The sequence below is a fragment of the Haemaphysalis longicornis genome, unplaced genomic scaffold (genome assembly GCF_048455015.1).
Source record: "Haemaphysalis longicornis isolate Haplotype H1 unplaced genomic scaffold, Haemaphysalis longicornis Haplotype H1 scaffold_4, whole genome shotgun sequence".
NCBI classification, from domain to species: Eukaryota; Metazoa; Arthropoda; class Arachnida; order Ixodida; family Ixodidae; genus Haemaphysalis; species Haemaphysalis longicornis.
The window spans coordinates 59912377-59926990 of NW_027526361.1; the positions used below are offsets into that span (position 1 = coordinate 59912377).

Here is a 14614-nt window from a genome sequence, read left to right on the forward strand (position 1 = left end):
TTTCACTTCAAGCACACACCGGCCTCACACTCGAGGCCGAAACATAGTGAATTCGCGGGCCCCACATTGTTTTTGATGAACTCCGGTCTTTCGAGTCCCACAACTTCCCGCAAGAGATCAAACGACTAAATGTAAACCCAGCCACCCCCATAACCAAAACCAAGGTAGAAATCGGCGAAAAGCACTCTGCCTGAACCACGTGCAAATGCTTTGCGGGCGGCCACGTTTTCGAATCTTCACCACCCCAAGATGGTGGCGCCCGGTAGCGTGAAATGAATTGCCCGGACGCTTGCACACCCCCGCCGCCCAATGTCAGACGGGTCGCTTAACCACCTGCAGTGCACCTTGTTCCTTTTGCCACTTCTAACGAAGGGACTTTAGCTGCTTCCTGCCGGGTATAACGCTTGCAGAATCTCGGGCGCTCACCGTCGCAGGTTATTGACTTCGCTCGTTGTGCACCAATGCTTTACGAGAACAAAAAGCCTGATGGCTGACTCATTAGTATGGGAAGTAGCCTGCCTCACAGCGTACACAAGCTGTGGTCTTTGTGTTTTAGATAGGACGAGCTCACGGAAAGCTTTGATTTATGGTTTCTTCCCGTGCTCAACCACTTACGAACTGTATTTCAGGAAACCATTTATAGATGATTGTCGAATAAGCTTTCGCCGTTCACCACTGTAGTTCACAAACTGTTGATTGATTGTAGGGTTTAACGCGCCGATGCAACGCAGGCGATGAGGCGCGCAGTTTACAAACTGTAGTACACAACAGCATACAGGTTGTTGTGGCATCTTTTCACATTTCTGGCTTTTCTGCCTTACTGAACAACTGCTAGTTACGAGAATAGTGTATTTAAATTCTCGTCATTGTAAGCTATCGACACAGGCGGACTTGTTCCTACCCTTTAGTGTCTCTTAAAGACAGGATGATGCGGGTTCTAGACTAAACTTGAAAACGTTATTTTTGCTTTTGACTTTGAAGAACTGTAGAAGGAAAACTGCAATGATAGGTGCTCACAACAGCAGGGCACATTTGCGCACATGTTCGCACCGTGCCCAATTTCTACTCGATACGGATTGGCTGTAGCTCCGGCTCGGCGAACCAGTGCTGCGCCTCATGTAAAAACGGCCAGCGACATCGTTATTACCAGCAAACAATGACGTCCATTTACAAGTTTGTTTCTGTTTATGGGTGTTGATATAGATACACGGCGCTAGTTTTTTTGTAAAACTAAGCTCCCTGAATGTAGAAAAAGTTAGATAGCTGGCATTATGCTTATTTTAAAGAAAAATAAATGTTCAAACCGAGCCCCACTCAGCGAAAATTTCGTTGAAGTGAAAGCAAGCAAAGCAAATGGTTCGTTATGGCGGAGACTTTGTTGCATTGACTTCTATGGCTAGCTGACGGGGAATAGGAAATATTTCATTGAAGCAGAGTTCATTATAGTGGTGTTCGACTGTATCCGACTAAAGGTTCGTGGCCGGCTGTTAACGTGCAGCTGACCAAAGAAAGAAAGGACAAGGAATTGAACAAGGGCAAGGGTGAGAAATGGGAGGCTGACCAGCTCCTCGATCTTCTGCTGCAGCGAGATGATCTTCTTCTCGAGGCCCTTGTTGAGCTTCTTAACGTGCTCCACGGACTTGGCCTCGATCTTAAGCTTTCGCAGCTCCTTCTTGGCGAACCAGCGGCGCACCGCCGACTGTGTCACCACAATGCAGGCCACATTGCGCAGGTACTGGCGACGGGCTAGCCAGCAGCGCACGTTTTTCTGAAACCACGACAGAGACCTCATTATCGGCTGTCCAGTGGAACAGTCGGGCAACACTGCATCCACACACTAGCCAGAACCTTATCTACTGCAGCACAAACAGGTGTTGATCTCGTTACCTGCACGTAAACCACCATGCGATACTGCGAGTGAAAGTACTATCGGCGTCAAATGAAACTCGAACACGAAAATATGAACTAGAACGTGCAAACTTGAAAAATACTGTTCGTAGGGTTTATATAATGGCACGCAATCGGTGTATTTGGCAATCCACTTTTCCCAACTTTGTTTTTGTAACTAAGCCACGCGTCATTTCGGCTTGCATGGAACGAAATCGCGCTATTTGTGCGTTCAGGTTGATATTTTCGTGTTTGCGTTTCATTTGACGCTGATGGTACATCATACAGAATCACACTGCCTTCCAGGTGCAGAAATGGCTTAAGGCCCTTTGTTGCGTGGACACTGAAAACTTCATTCCGCTCAGACTGTGAAAATCCACCAGCTGATCGAAGGCCACATCCTCCTTCAAGTACATAAGAAGGCCGGCCTGTTTTGCCGAACGAACTTCTGTTCTGTTGTAATTTCACGTTCTCACATTCCGGTCTGTTTCATTTGAAATGCCACAAGAAGACAGATAAGGCTTATCTCATTTATAAAGGGTTCAAAGCCTAGAACAATGCATTTTTTATGTAGGATTGTAGCGCGAGCCAGATTGCCTATTTATTAGAGCAGATTTTTACCTCTGTGGTTAAAACAAATATTGGATATAACGAACTAATTTAGTGCCCCGATACCGTATTTACTCGCATAATCCTCGCACTTTTTTTCCGGAAAAGTCAATGCTAAGTTAGAGGTGCGAGAATTATGCGGGGGAAAAAAAATATGGTGCACAGTGTTGCCAATTTGCCTTCTGCCAATCCCGCTAAATGTAGCGGTCGTTTTTTGTATATGCAAGCTCAGTGTTGCCAACAGCAGCTATTTCTTTTTATTTTATAATTTACAACGTAAACAGTATCCCGTCGATCAGCGATCATGAAATTGCCGCCTTTGCTTTCTGGCGCGCGCCCTATCTCGTCGTCGTCATGTGCGTGCCCTACTTGTGAAGCTCGACAGTAACGCACGTTGAAGTCGGTGACGCCGAAGTGCCTGCTTGCGGCGCGGTTGCCGTGTTCGATCGCGTACTCTATCGCTTTCAATTTGAAAGCGACAGTGTAGCTGGCGTTCTTCCCCATGGCGAAGCGGCACCAAGCACAAAACAGAGATCAAAAAGTTCTCAGAATGGCAGCGAGCTATCCACCACTGACGCGAGTGACTCACTGACTGCTGCTGCTCAACGACGGGACCACGACGGCGACACGACGACACGACAGCGGGCTGCGCGAACATCGTCTAGTTATGCGCACGCGAAACCGGCTCAAGGACAGTGTCAAAACATTCTTTCTGATGCGCAATTTTTTATTCCGTGTGTATGAGTAGCGTGTTAGGGCGCCTGTCAGGGAGTAGCCATGCAGGTTGTTAGGGCGCCTGGATGGCCTTGGATACACAGCGCTCTCCGCCGAACCGAGAGGCGGCGGGGGAGGGCGCGCGTTGGAGAGCACGTGCACCATGCGGGTCTCGCGAGCAGGCAACTTTCGCCGCTGCAAAGTTGGGAGTGCGAGGATTATGTGAGGAACCAAAAAATCTAAGTTTTGGTGGCTCACATTAGGGGTGCGAGGATTACGCGAGTGCGAGGATTACGCGAGTAAATACGGTACTACTTCGCTATAATGAGGTTCGACTGTAGCCCTAAACAGCACATTGCCATAGAATGTAGCTCTAAACGGCACATTGCCATATTGTGAATTGAAGAATATATTACAACAATGATTAGCCCTGGCTATCACAACACTACGCATACTGCTTCGTCCCATAAGTGACAGAGACATTGAAAGTGACAACGATCCTTGCGTAAACAACAGAAAGAAAAAAAAAGTGAAGCCCAAGGATGATCAGAGTTCTAAAATCTCTCGCATCCCTCTAACATGAACGCTGTGTATTCAGAGAAACACTCAAACAAGTGCACTGCTGAGGGGTTAGGCGCTTGAAGACACAGCAACTAACTGGCACACCATGGCAACCTAAGAGACAGCCCGAAGGACGGGACCCAGAATGCTGGCAATTAACCTGCATGGTGCTGTTTGTCCAACCCTACGCTACCTCCTGCCCTTGGTGCCGTTTGTTGGGGACTCATCAACATAGAGGAAGAGTGCCCCTTGCCTGGATGACGACGGCGGCCGCGTTGCGCTGCAGCTCGACGTACCGCTGCCGTGCGTACATGCCCCGCACCAGACACTGCAGCTGGAGGACCAGCAGCCTGAGGCGCTGGTACCGCTTGCGGGCCAGGAAGCCCCGCACGTGCTTCTGCACCACCGTGGCCGCCTTGGTGCAGCGCAGGAAGTGCGCATGTCTGCCAGCAGAGAGGGAGGGGACAATGTCAGCAAGCACAATCAGGCGAACAAAAAGGACGCAGCTTTGCCCTCCTCGCCAAGTATTTTAACCAAAGCCACAGGGCCATGTGAAATGAGTTTGCTGCGGCACTACACTGGCAGCACTGAAATTTTAGGACGTTCTAATAAAGCCAGTTTAAAATAATGAATTCTAAAGTTACAGTCATTCGAGTGGGTGCTACTCTCATTTGCAGTTGAGCGGCTGTCATGCGCAGGTTTAGAAAAACTAGAAAAGAGGCCACACAGTTGCGTAGGACGACTCAGTGATGACGTTCGAGCATTTTTTATGCCCCAATTTTCATCACTTTTATGCCCCATTTTTCACTGCTAGCAATGCCTTTTTGAACCACTGACTCGCATTCTTCCTTCCCTTCGGTGCTGTGTGTCAGCAAGCAAATCTATGCCCGAATTAAAAAGAATGGTTCCAAACTTTTGAAGCCGCCAAACAGAACTTCCTTCTGCACTGCACACGTCAAATGACTCCTTCGCCTCCTCCCTGCACTTGACCTTTGAATTGCCTCATCAACAACACTGCTATCACCACTGACCAGAAAACTCGCCCTATGAAAAGCTCTACTCTGACTTCCAAGTTCAAGACCCACTACTATGGACATGTTTTATTAAAGCTTCGCGAGTGCTATTTATATTCACCAAATAGTTTTGAGCCTCACGATTCTTACCCCCAGTTCCAGATGTATTTCAATGTCTGACTACAATGCCCATATTTATTAATGCATCCTTTGTATTTGTACATACCTCATATTTGTACATACATCATGCAGCGTAAAATTTCATTTGGAGCTGCTATGCGAAATCTGATTGTATGTATGACAAGAGGAGCTGAATCTTTACAAGCTGTGCAAATTTCAGCCTCCTAATTAAAAAAGTTGTTTCGAGGTCGTGTCCCCCCTTAAAAGCAATAAATGAAATGAGGTGAGTCGTCACAGGCAGGTGCCAAACCTAGACAAAAAACACAGGAACTGGTGTTGCCAGCTCTAGACACAGTGTGCCTACAAGTCCCGCATGGCTGTTCCAATGAAACAGGTGCCAAAAGATAAGGGGAGGGCAGCCGACTCACTTTCGTGCCAGCATGCCCCGTCCGTATCTCTGCAGGCCCCGGGCGGTGCTGAGCATCTGTCGGTAGCGCCTGTACTGCAGGTAGCCCCGAATGTGCTTCTGGATCATGAGTGCGCACGCCCGGTGCTTCTCTGCCCGCAGCTTCTCCAGGTAGGCCACCTGGCCCGCCCGAAAGAAGATCTTGGTCTTGCCAAACTGGAACTTGTCTTCCTCCTGTGGGCCAAGCAGGGCCAGACGGCCCATCAGACAGCAGCAACAGCAGTAGGAAGCAATGGAAACACTCTTCTAAAGGTGTTAGAGCACTTAGAGTGCAATGCAATGTGCTCTACAGGGTGTGGTGGACTGTTGGGGAGGGAAGAAAAGCAGATGCAGGATTGTGCCTGGCAGCAATGGAAGAGGAGTGAAGAAAAGGGGGAGGACGAACCTCGTTTATTTTTTCATCCCACACCCTCTACACATCAATCCATGTGGAATACTTTCTTGAGGGGGACTGGCGCACAGAATAAACTTTGTGACAACAAAAGGGCCAACAAGGAAATGATGAGCAGAGGACATCTTACCACATGCAGTGCTTATCCCATTGCAGAACAGTAGAGTGGAGAAATGTAAGACTACAGACTGTATGTATCAGCAGTTCCTCGGTACGTGCAATCAGCCCAAACACGCAAAAATATATGTTGCTAAGTGGAAACTTGGGTGAGTTGCTACATACTTGAAAACCTAAAACAGCAGAACTGGCAAGAAACCAGATGCTGCAATTGTCTTTCTTTGTCTGGTCTTGTGTCTGGTGTGCCGTTTTAATTTCTGACATTTTAAAGTGACTGAAGGGCTGGTGTTTCGTACACAAGGTACCATCCACACCCCCCAGTTCTTAGTGGAAGGAGATTGCCTACCTTCAAAGGGACAGGGGAATGAGATGCCATTTGGAATTTCTCATCAGTTTTGTCATAAGGGAACCACCCTCATGCTTTAAATGGGCTATAAAGACAACTGAAACTTCCTTTTATTTGAAAAACTGTGCCCTAAATACCTCACCACAGTTTTGTGCGACAACAAATGTTGCTGCAGTCACAGAGACTACGGTTAATGAGGTGGATTTCGAATTACCTGCTTCCCTGCCATAATGTGACATGATAGGGGCTTTGATGTATCCGATCACTTGTGGTAGTGCTGAAAATGGGCAGTCGGTGCTTGAAATCTTTTACCATTAAACCATGATAATTTCTGGTACGTTTTGGGACTTAATCATCATCATCATGTTCACTACAGTACGAAGAGCTCTCCCATAGACTTGCAACACCTCCTGTTACGGAATTATGGAAGAAGAGGAAGACGACCGCGTACTATCATCGGGATCAGGGGCTAGAGGAGAAAGAAGCAAATAAACTCGGTCCGGCTCAGCCATGGCCTCGCGTCTGCGTCCCGTTCCATAACATTTCTAATGCCGTGAAACCCGGGAACGACGGACCAGCGGACTTCACGGCGCAGCGCCTTCAAGGTAGTGCGTGGCCTCAGGTTCGTCGTATTTTCTCATTTCGGAGGCCTCACCCTTGAACGTTGCCTGCCATGGCTGCGTGCTGGACGCAGACCCCTCGCCTAGACCCCGGAGATGAGCCCCACCCATCGGACCATCCCGACCCTTGCTTCGCTGCGCTCCCTGGTTCTGATGACTGGCAGGTAGTAGAAAGACTTCGAATTTTGCGGGTCATCCTCCGGGCGGACATAACTGAATTAGCCAGTACAACTGTGCGTGCCTTGCAATCGTCAACACCGAATATCAGTATGCTTATGGATTTGTGCCGTGAGGCAGAAGAAAAACAGGATCAACTTCGAAAGCTTGACGGGCTCATTCAGAACCTTCTCGACTTTGACACCTTCGTAAAGGACTTAGAAGAGGCCGACGAGTACTCTTACACGGTCAGTCGCGCTAAGGTTTCGCTAAAGGAAAGAATCTCTGAGTAAACTTTGAGAAAGGCGGGAACCGTGACGAAGACTTTGTCGCAACCTCAAAAGAAGCAGGGGCCTCTCAGAGGTGGCACCTCTCAGAAAAAAGACGCGGCCAGCGCAGTCCTCCCATTCGCAACAAGGGCTCCCTTCGAAACCGTGGGCTTGTCGTCGTCTGTGGAAGAAAGGATAGACCAGCACAGCGACCCTACATTTCCAAAGTCGTCGGTAAACCAGGCCGCGGGATGTACCAGCACGACCGAGTTCGGCCAAGCAGCTGGCTCCGTGGCATCCCGCCGAAGCCAGGACAATACCATGCCAGACTCGGATGCGCTCGGGGCAAAGACCAAGAAGCCATCGCGCATGGGAAATACTCGAATCAAGACAATGGATGAACGGCCTAGCAGTGGTACCGGGTGCCACTACAGCAAGGCATACACTCGTGCACCGCAGGTACCAAACGGGTGGCTCGGCAGCAGGTCTCGGAACACGCAGATCCAGGCATGCGAAAGTGAAGCGTTCATTCGCCTACTAGAAGCAAGGAAATCCAGGAAATTGACGACGATACAGACACAAGTGCGAAAAACTCAGCCAGGACTCAGAACGGAACATCGAAAGCGAACAGAAAAGCGAAAAGGGACCGCTGACCAGAAGATTGAGGCTGCATCGCGAATACGATTTATCCATGCTCACTCGAGGACTAATTTTGCCTCCTGCGTCAGGCACTCCGGTTCGAGCAAAACAGCGTGCCCCGTCTTAGCCAAGGAAGTGTCAAGAAGAAGGCATCGTGCCTCAAAGCATCGATGGAGGATAAAGCAAAAAGGCATCTACCACCTCCAGACTCCGCAGGATTGACATTGGACTAATCTACGGCAAGCCTAGACTAATCTGCTCTGGACTTCCTCATCACTAGCGCCACCGTCGGGGGTGGGAGTATGTTACGGAATTATGGAAGAAGAGGAAGACGACTGCGTACTATCATCGGGATCAGGGGCTAGAGGAGAAAGAAGCAAATAAACTCGGTCCGGCTCAGCCATGGCCTCGCGTCTGCGTCCCGTTCCATAACACCTCCTATCCTGCACTGCTCGAATATACTCATTGCCTCCAAATTTTCTTATCTCATCCCTTCATTGAGTTATCTGCCTTCCTTTGGTACAGTCGAACCCGATTATATCGAACCCACTTACATCGAATTATCCTGTATATCGTACTATTTCTGGACACGGTGCATTTACGATCGCAATATATAGCAAATATCGAACAAAAATACCAGTGACTCCAGCTATATGGGATGCCGAAAGCCGCAGAAGTTCCTCCTTAAGTTGGCTTTCCCTGGTGGCAGAGGGGAGATTCCGCCAGCACACTTTAAAAGTAGTTTAGCCCAGCCACTCGCGGGTAGCGGGCGGCTCTTTCTCCTCATTCCCCCTATCGTAACAGCACCAGCACGCTGTGTAGGGCGAGCCATCGGCATCTCCCATGCAAAAAGTGAACCTGGCCCGCCCGCCACACTTTTTTTTTATTGCGATAGTATGCCCGTTGGCATAAATACTGCGTCACAGGTATAGATTAACCCCCGTTTGCTCAGCCCACTAAGGCAGCCAATCATAGGCGAGCTGTTGCCATGCTTTCCTCATCCGTTGTGTATGTGTTGTTCCCACTTCGTGGGCACTTCGTGGGCTTTCTTCTGAAATGCAGCTGTGGTGGCTAGCACTAGTGTCGCTAAGTAAAGGCTCATTTAGTTGCTGCAGCTGGCAACTAAATGAGCTAGGCAGAATTTGCCTGGCAATCATAAATAGCCGAACGCGGTGAGAAGTTGGGTGCTTCTGCGATGCACGAGATTCCCAAGAGCACCCTCAGCATGATATTGAAGAATAAAGGGGGCATTGTTTGTGCAGGCAAGGAGCCTAAGATTCACCTCCTTGGAGTAGGCTCGGGCAGATGCTACGAAAGAAACCATCCGAAACTGTTTCAGACGTGCCTGCTTGTGTGTGCCGGTGATGACCGAAAATCCGGAGGAGTCTAACAAAGCCACAACTAATGTTGCCGAAGTGTGGAGTGAGCTGACGGAATTTCCGGCCGCCATTGCAGGATCAACGGTCGGTGAGTTTGTGAGAGTGGATGATGGTGTCGCGACCACGGGGGAGCTTTGAAGACATTGCCAACACCGTACCGAGCGCAAGTGAAAGTGGGCGCAACGAGAACAGCAATGACGATCCATTGCCCACAACCTCCAAGATGATTTTTGCACTTGCACAAGTCCGGCACTTTTTTGTGAATGTGAAAGGTTGCGGCCTCAGCTATTTTGACCGTTTAGACAATGTGGAGAAGTGTGTACTGTAGCAGGCAGCAAAGTTGTCCAAGCAGAAGAAGATACACAACTATTTTGTGTGAAAGTAAGGAAGTTCTATCAATGCATTGTTTTATAAATGGTATGTACTTTTATGATGTCCAATTCCTTGGCTTGCTTATATCGAATTATGCCCTACACCGAACAAATACATAGAAGTATTTTTGCGAGTGATATAACCAGGTGTGACTGTAGTCCATTGGTTGTCACTCGGAATGTGCTCCTGGAATGTGCTCAGCCCGCTTGCAAGATCTGCATCAGACAACGTACCTTGATGACCTTTTCCAAGATCTTCCTACAGGTAACCTTGAGGTCGCTCCGGTCAATATCTCGGGCACATGTCAGCACCCTGTACCTGCTCAGGAACTCCTGATAGCCCCACCTGGACACAGAAAGCAAACACTTCATGTACACAGCCCGACAAGCACGTGAAATTATGTGCCAGTGTAAAATAAAATGGAGAAAAGGAAAAACCACTAATACAAGGTAGGAGAACATGGGCCCACAATTTAATTCAAGACTGGCTCAGTGGATGTGGACAACTATGACGCACTGCTGTGTAGTTTCTTACGAAGTCTAAATCTGTTATGGAGCTTAAATGGACTAAGTGTCTGAAGCCCATAAAATGCTTCTCTGCATGCTTTCAGTTTAGTATCCACAGAACACAGATGCTCCCACATGCAAAAAAAAAAAAAAAAAAAAAGCAGTTCCACTCAACGTGAAAGCTTTGTGAAGTGCGGAGTAGTGATTCCCCAGAGGGCTGTGGCGTTCTCTGCTCTTTGCTACCACCCCTCACACTCTCCCCTCCCTGTCTCACTCCTCTCTTGATGAATTGAACAGAGGTTTGCTCAGTGCAATTCAATTTTCCCGCCTTCGCAGTGCTTTGTGTGCCTTCTCTTGGGACGGCTCGCAATTTTTTTATCTTTTGCTTCTTCTTTTGCCTGGAACAGCATGGGCGTCGTTTTTTTTTATTCCGGGGCCACTTTTTTTTGCTTACTATTGTAAAAACCAACCCAACGAGCATTCTTAACTAAATGAATGTGGAGACTGCCAGTGAAGTACATATATTTTGCCTCAAATGTACCTGCAGTTTTCTTTGCGCTAAATAATGGGGAAATGTATGACCAGTACCAGCGGTTCCAGGAGTTTTGAACGGTTCTGCCTATATAAACCTTTTGTTCAAGTATCCTTTTAACTTTTGGCCAGAAGGCTGAATCGAGGGACAAGCGGGTATCTTTTCGAAACCTCTGTTTGGGTGCGTGACACCAGGGGACTCTGGGTGTGTGACACCGTGGGACTCTGTTTGGGTGTATGACGCCGTGGGACTGTGGGTGTGTGACGCTGCGTGACTGTGGTGGCTAGATACTGTGACTGCTTTGGAGCTACGATGACAAGCTGGGCCCGTAAAGTGCTCCGCACTTAAAAAATTATGGAAGAAGATGAAGAAAGGGGCCTTCCCCTCCCCCACCTGGATGGATATCCAGCTGCGCTGATCCGAACTGTCTCCAAGACGCCGCACGCTCTGAGCTGCTGGACCGCTCGCTTGGTGTCGAAGCTGAACGCTGCTTTTTGGTCATTGGGCTTGATGCAACGGACATAGTGGGGTGTCGTGGCATTCAAGGTGCTCATCAGCAGGCCAAGAGAGTCACGAAACTGTCCCAAGATACAGACAGGCGCGCATTGAGTGGCACTCCAAGGTAGGAACTCCCAAGCACAGCCTAGGTGCCAAGCTGATGAACTTTCATTTGAGTAGACATAAGCGTGACACTCCTGTCAAATTTTCCCCAGCAGTTCACACTTCCTGGTTTGTGAACTTGGACCACTAGCCACTGGCTGATCATACACAGCTACAGTTAGCTCTGACATTCCTTCAGTTATTTAATAAACCTTAATTTCAATACGAATCTGATTTAATTGATCCACGAATGAGCATGTTCTTTAACTTCCAGCTAGAATACCACTGGGTACAACGTGCAAACACTTTAAGAACCTAAGAATTTTTCGAAGTACACATCTCATTTCACAGACATTAACACAACACATCTGCGCGTATGCAATGCACCACGGCGAGAAAGTGTCCAACTTTCACTCAAATCATCAATGTGACAGAGCCGAGCACAGGAGCTTTTTTTGCATGGCTGGGTAAGTGCATAGTACTTATGGAGGCCGCTCACCTGTGAGCCCACTGTTTTCTTGTGTTGCTTCTTTGAAGATGCCTGCGGCTGCGCAGCGGCCACCTTGACCGTAGGCTTCAGCCTCTTGCTTGAAGAGAGCTCATCCTCAAACAGCTCGGCGACCAGTTCGTACTGCACCAGATAGGTAGATGCCCAGGCTTTATGAAAGCCAACACGGTTGAAAAACAGGGAACAAAGCTGTGAGCTAAAGTAATGACAAAAGAGCGAGGTTAATGACTACCGAGCACTGGCAAAACGAACAAGGAAAAGCATGTGGTGGAAACTGTTCGCAACAATATCTCAATTCTGAACAAATTCTTTATGCAGCTTGACAAGAGCCAGCACTGAGCGTCCACTAAGGAGCTCACCAGCGTCTCTGGTTAGGGACTACACTATACCACCAGGGACCCCTGGACACTACATGACTTCATTGTGTGCGACAGTTGCTCTCAGACAGACTCTTGCGTAGTAAACTAAAGATGCAACAACTGTGCCGAAAAAAAATTTACTGCCTCCTCCTCCCTTTCTTCCACTCTTCCTGTCCCCTTCACATCCTTCACCCCTGTTCCTCATGCTCCACTCCTCCCCGTTCCCTCCTCTGACTTCACAGATTTCCTGCCCGTGAACAATGCCAGTGATTGGTCACGGTGGTGGGTAGTAAGACCTGCCAGTAAAGCTTTTGGCTGATTCAGATGATAGACAGACCAAAATTTCCACTTTTACCTAGCCCCAAAAAGACGACTGACACTTCCAAAGCTACAATTTATGTTTAGCAGAGTGCAGTATGCCATACTTTATGATGCACTTCTAGGTGTTCACTTGCCCCCCCCCAAAACACCTTTTTTTTTTTCCTTTCTCGCCGCAGGTACCAAAATTGGTGAAGAGGGAAAGGCGCTTGTTAAAACTGATAGCTACCCACTATTTCTTCTGGCTAAACAAGACGGTGCAAAAACAAGACGCTTTCTTTGCTTGCGTGTGCCTGCCTCACCTGACTAGCTTTGAGGATGTTGATGTGCTCCTCGAGAACCGTGTCCCTGTTCTTCTCGAGAAACCCGCCGGACTCGTAGGTGACGTCATCCGCAAAGTGGTGGATGATGAAGGCAGTGTTGGAGAGCCGGGGCTTCTCAAAGTGCTTCCACTGCTTGCACTTCTCAAACAGCTTGCCGCACCACGACTTGTCGCTCCCTTTTGGCACCTGGCAGCAGGAGGAGGAGGTGAGCGGGAAGACTTCAGCGAGCTTGTCCGTCAGTGCAAGATGCCCACTAGGGTTGCCACCTGCCCAGTTTTTGACCGGCCTGACCGGTTTTTTATAAAACGGGCCAGTTTCCAGTCCATACTTAAAACCAGCCGTAACTGGCCGGTTTTTTGACCATCACGCCGTGATTGTGTTCTTTTTACGCTTTGTAAGCGTCAATTCAACAACTGCAACGATAAATGTGTTGACAAGATGGGCAAACACACATTAGAAGAGAGGGTGTATATATGTGCATTCTGTGGAAATAAACCTTTCAGTTGTCAGTAAGCATGGGTGTAGTCCTTTCTTGTCCGTGTTTTAAAGTTCGCGCTTGATTTTCAACAATGTATGTTCCCCAACTAGCTCGACTCTCCATTTTACTTCAAATTCCAATAACCAACATTGCAGTCACTTTCAGTACAAACATTATGTTGATTTCTCCCTAGGAAACTGTGCAAATAAATGAAATGAAATGAAAATGCTACAATAAATGGCACTGCACGTCTAAAAAAACATGACGTCTTTGTTTCAACACGAATTATCCTTCTATATGCATAGCCTACACAGAGCTATGTATTCCTCCCTTTCGAAGTTACTGCTAGCAAAAAATGCACGAAAGACAGTGGTTGCATCCATACTACCAGCCTGTAACCCCCAAGCAGTTCTCGTGAACCAAGCGAAACACTCAACATAGGTAGACGTTCAACATGGGAGGGGCATCGAGCTCACCCGGCACTCTTCGTCTAGGAGATCCAAGACCCCGAGCTTGCTCTCAATGAGGTCGATGCACGGCTGGTTGTCGTAGAAGTCGATGAACTTCCACTCAATCTGCTCCCGCACATACTCTTCCTGCTCCAGCTTGAAGACGTGCTGAAAGGCAGAGGGCGTGCTCATGAAGCATCTGCAGCCGGTGTGTGTGCGAGACAATGGCCGCCACTATTATAGCTGGGGCCAAACACCGTGGAAACAGTGTCCCTTACAGAACAAAAGGATGGGATAAATGAATGGGAGCAACGTGCAAAGGCAATGCTGGCACCCAAGTAAGCAGCAAACTGCACGATGTGTTTGTTGATCAAGGATGTGCACCAATTAGCCCGGCTGGACAACCTTGTTGAAATATGCAGCATTAAGGGGGCAGACGGGTCTTTGAGGCCGAAAAACGGTCAAAAAATCATTTTCTGGAAAATGGCATTTTGCAGCAACCCAGGCCATTTTTCTATCAGTCTGCAAATTTCTGCATCATAAGGCACCAAATTTTATTGTAAATTGCATTTTAAAGTGCACTCTACAGTTCAGTTCGTGCAAAATTCGATGGTGAAACGGCACTTTTCTTGCAACACTAAACTAGCATTTCGCCTTCAGATATCTCTGCACCTAGAGCAGGTACAACTGTGGAGAATACAACGATGAAAACAAATTTTTCAAATGTAGGATTTGGAAAATTACTATTGTGTTCAATTGACATCACCTGTGAGCCATTTCTGGCAGAGTGCAGGAGGAGTGAAGTTCAGTGTGTTGTAAAATGACCAAAAACAGCTAAATAAAAAAAATTCTTCCAATGTTGTATGCTTTGGTCATTTGTCT

At 48.0% G+C, this 14614-nt stretch overlaps 1 protein-coding gene across 1 annotated transcript in view; it reads right to left on the reverse strand.

The window, feature by feature from the left end:
- The window catches only part of Didum (dilute class unconventional myosin), a 52584-nt gene that overhangs the window by 18736 nt on the left and 19234 nt on the right, over positions 1-14614 (reverse strand). The window contains exons 12-19 of the mRNA XM_077706896.1: positions 13760-13900; positions 12785-12991; positions 11797-11928; positions 11091-11275; positions 9893-10004; positions 5333-5544; positions 4025-4214; positions 1562-1768 (exon numbers count right to left, since the gene is read on the reverse strand). Coding sequence (XP_077563022.1) covers positions 1562-1768; positions 4025-4214; positions 5333-5544; positions 9893-10004; positions 11091-11275; positions 11797-11928; positions 12785-12991; positions 13760-13900 — 1386 coding nt within the window. The remainder of the gene's footprint in view (positions 1-1561; positions 1769-4024; positions 4215-5332; positions 5545-9892; positions 10005-11090; positions 11276-11796; positions 11929-12784; positions 12992-13759; positions 13901-14614) is intronic.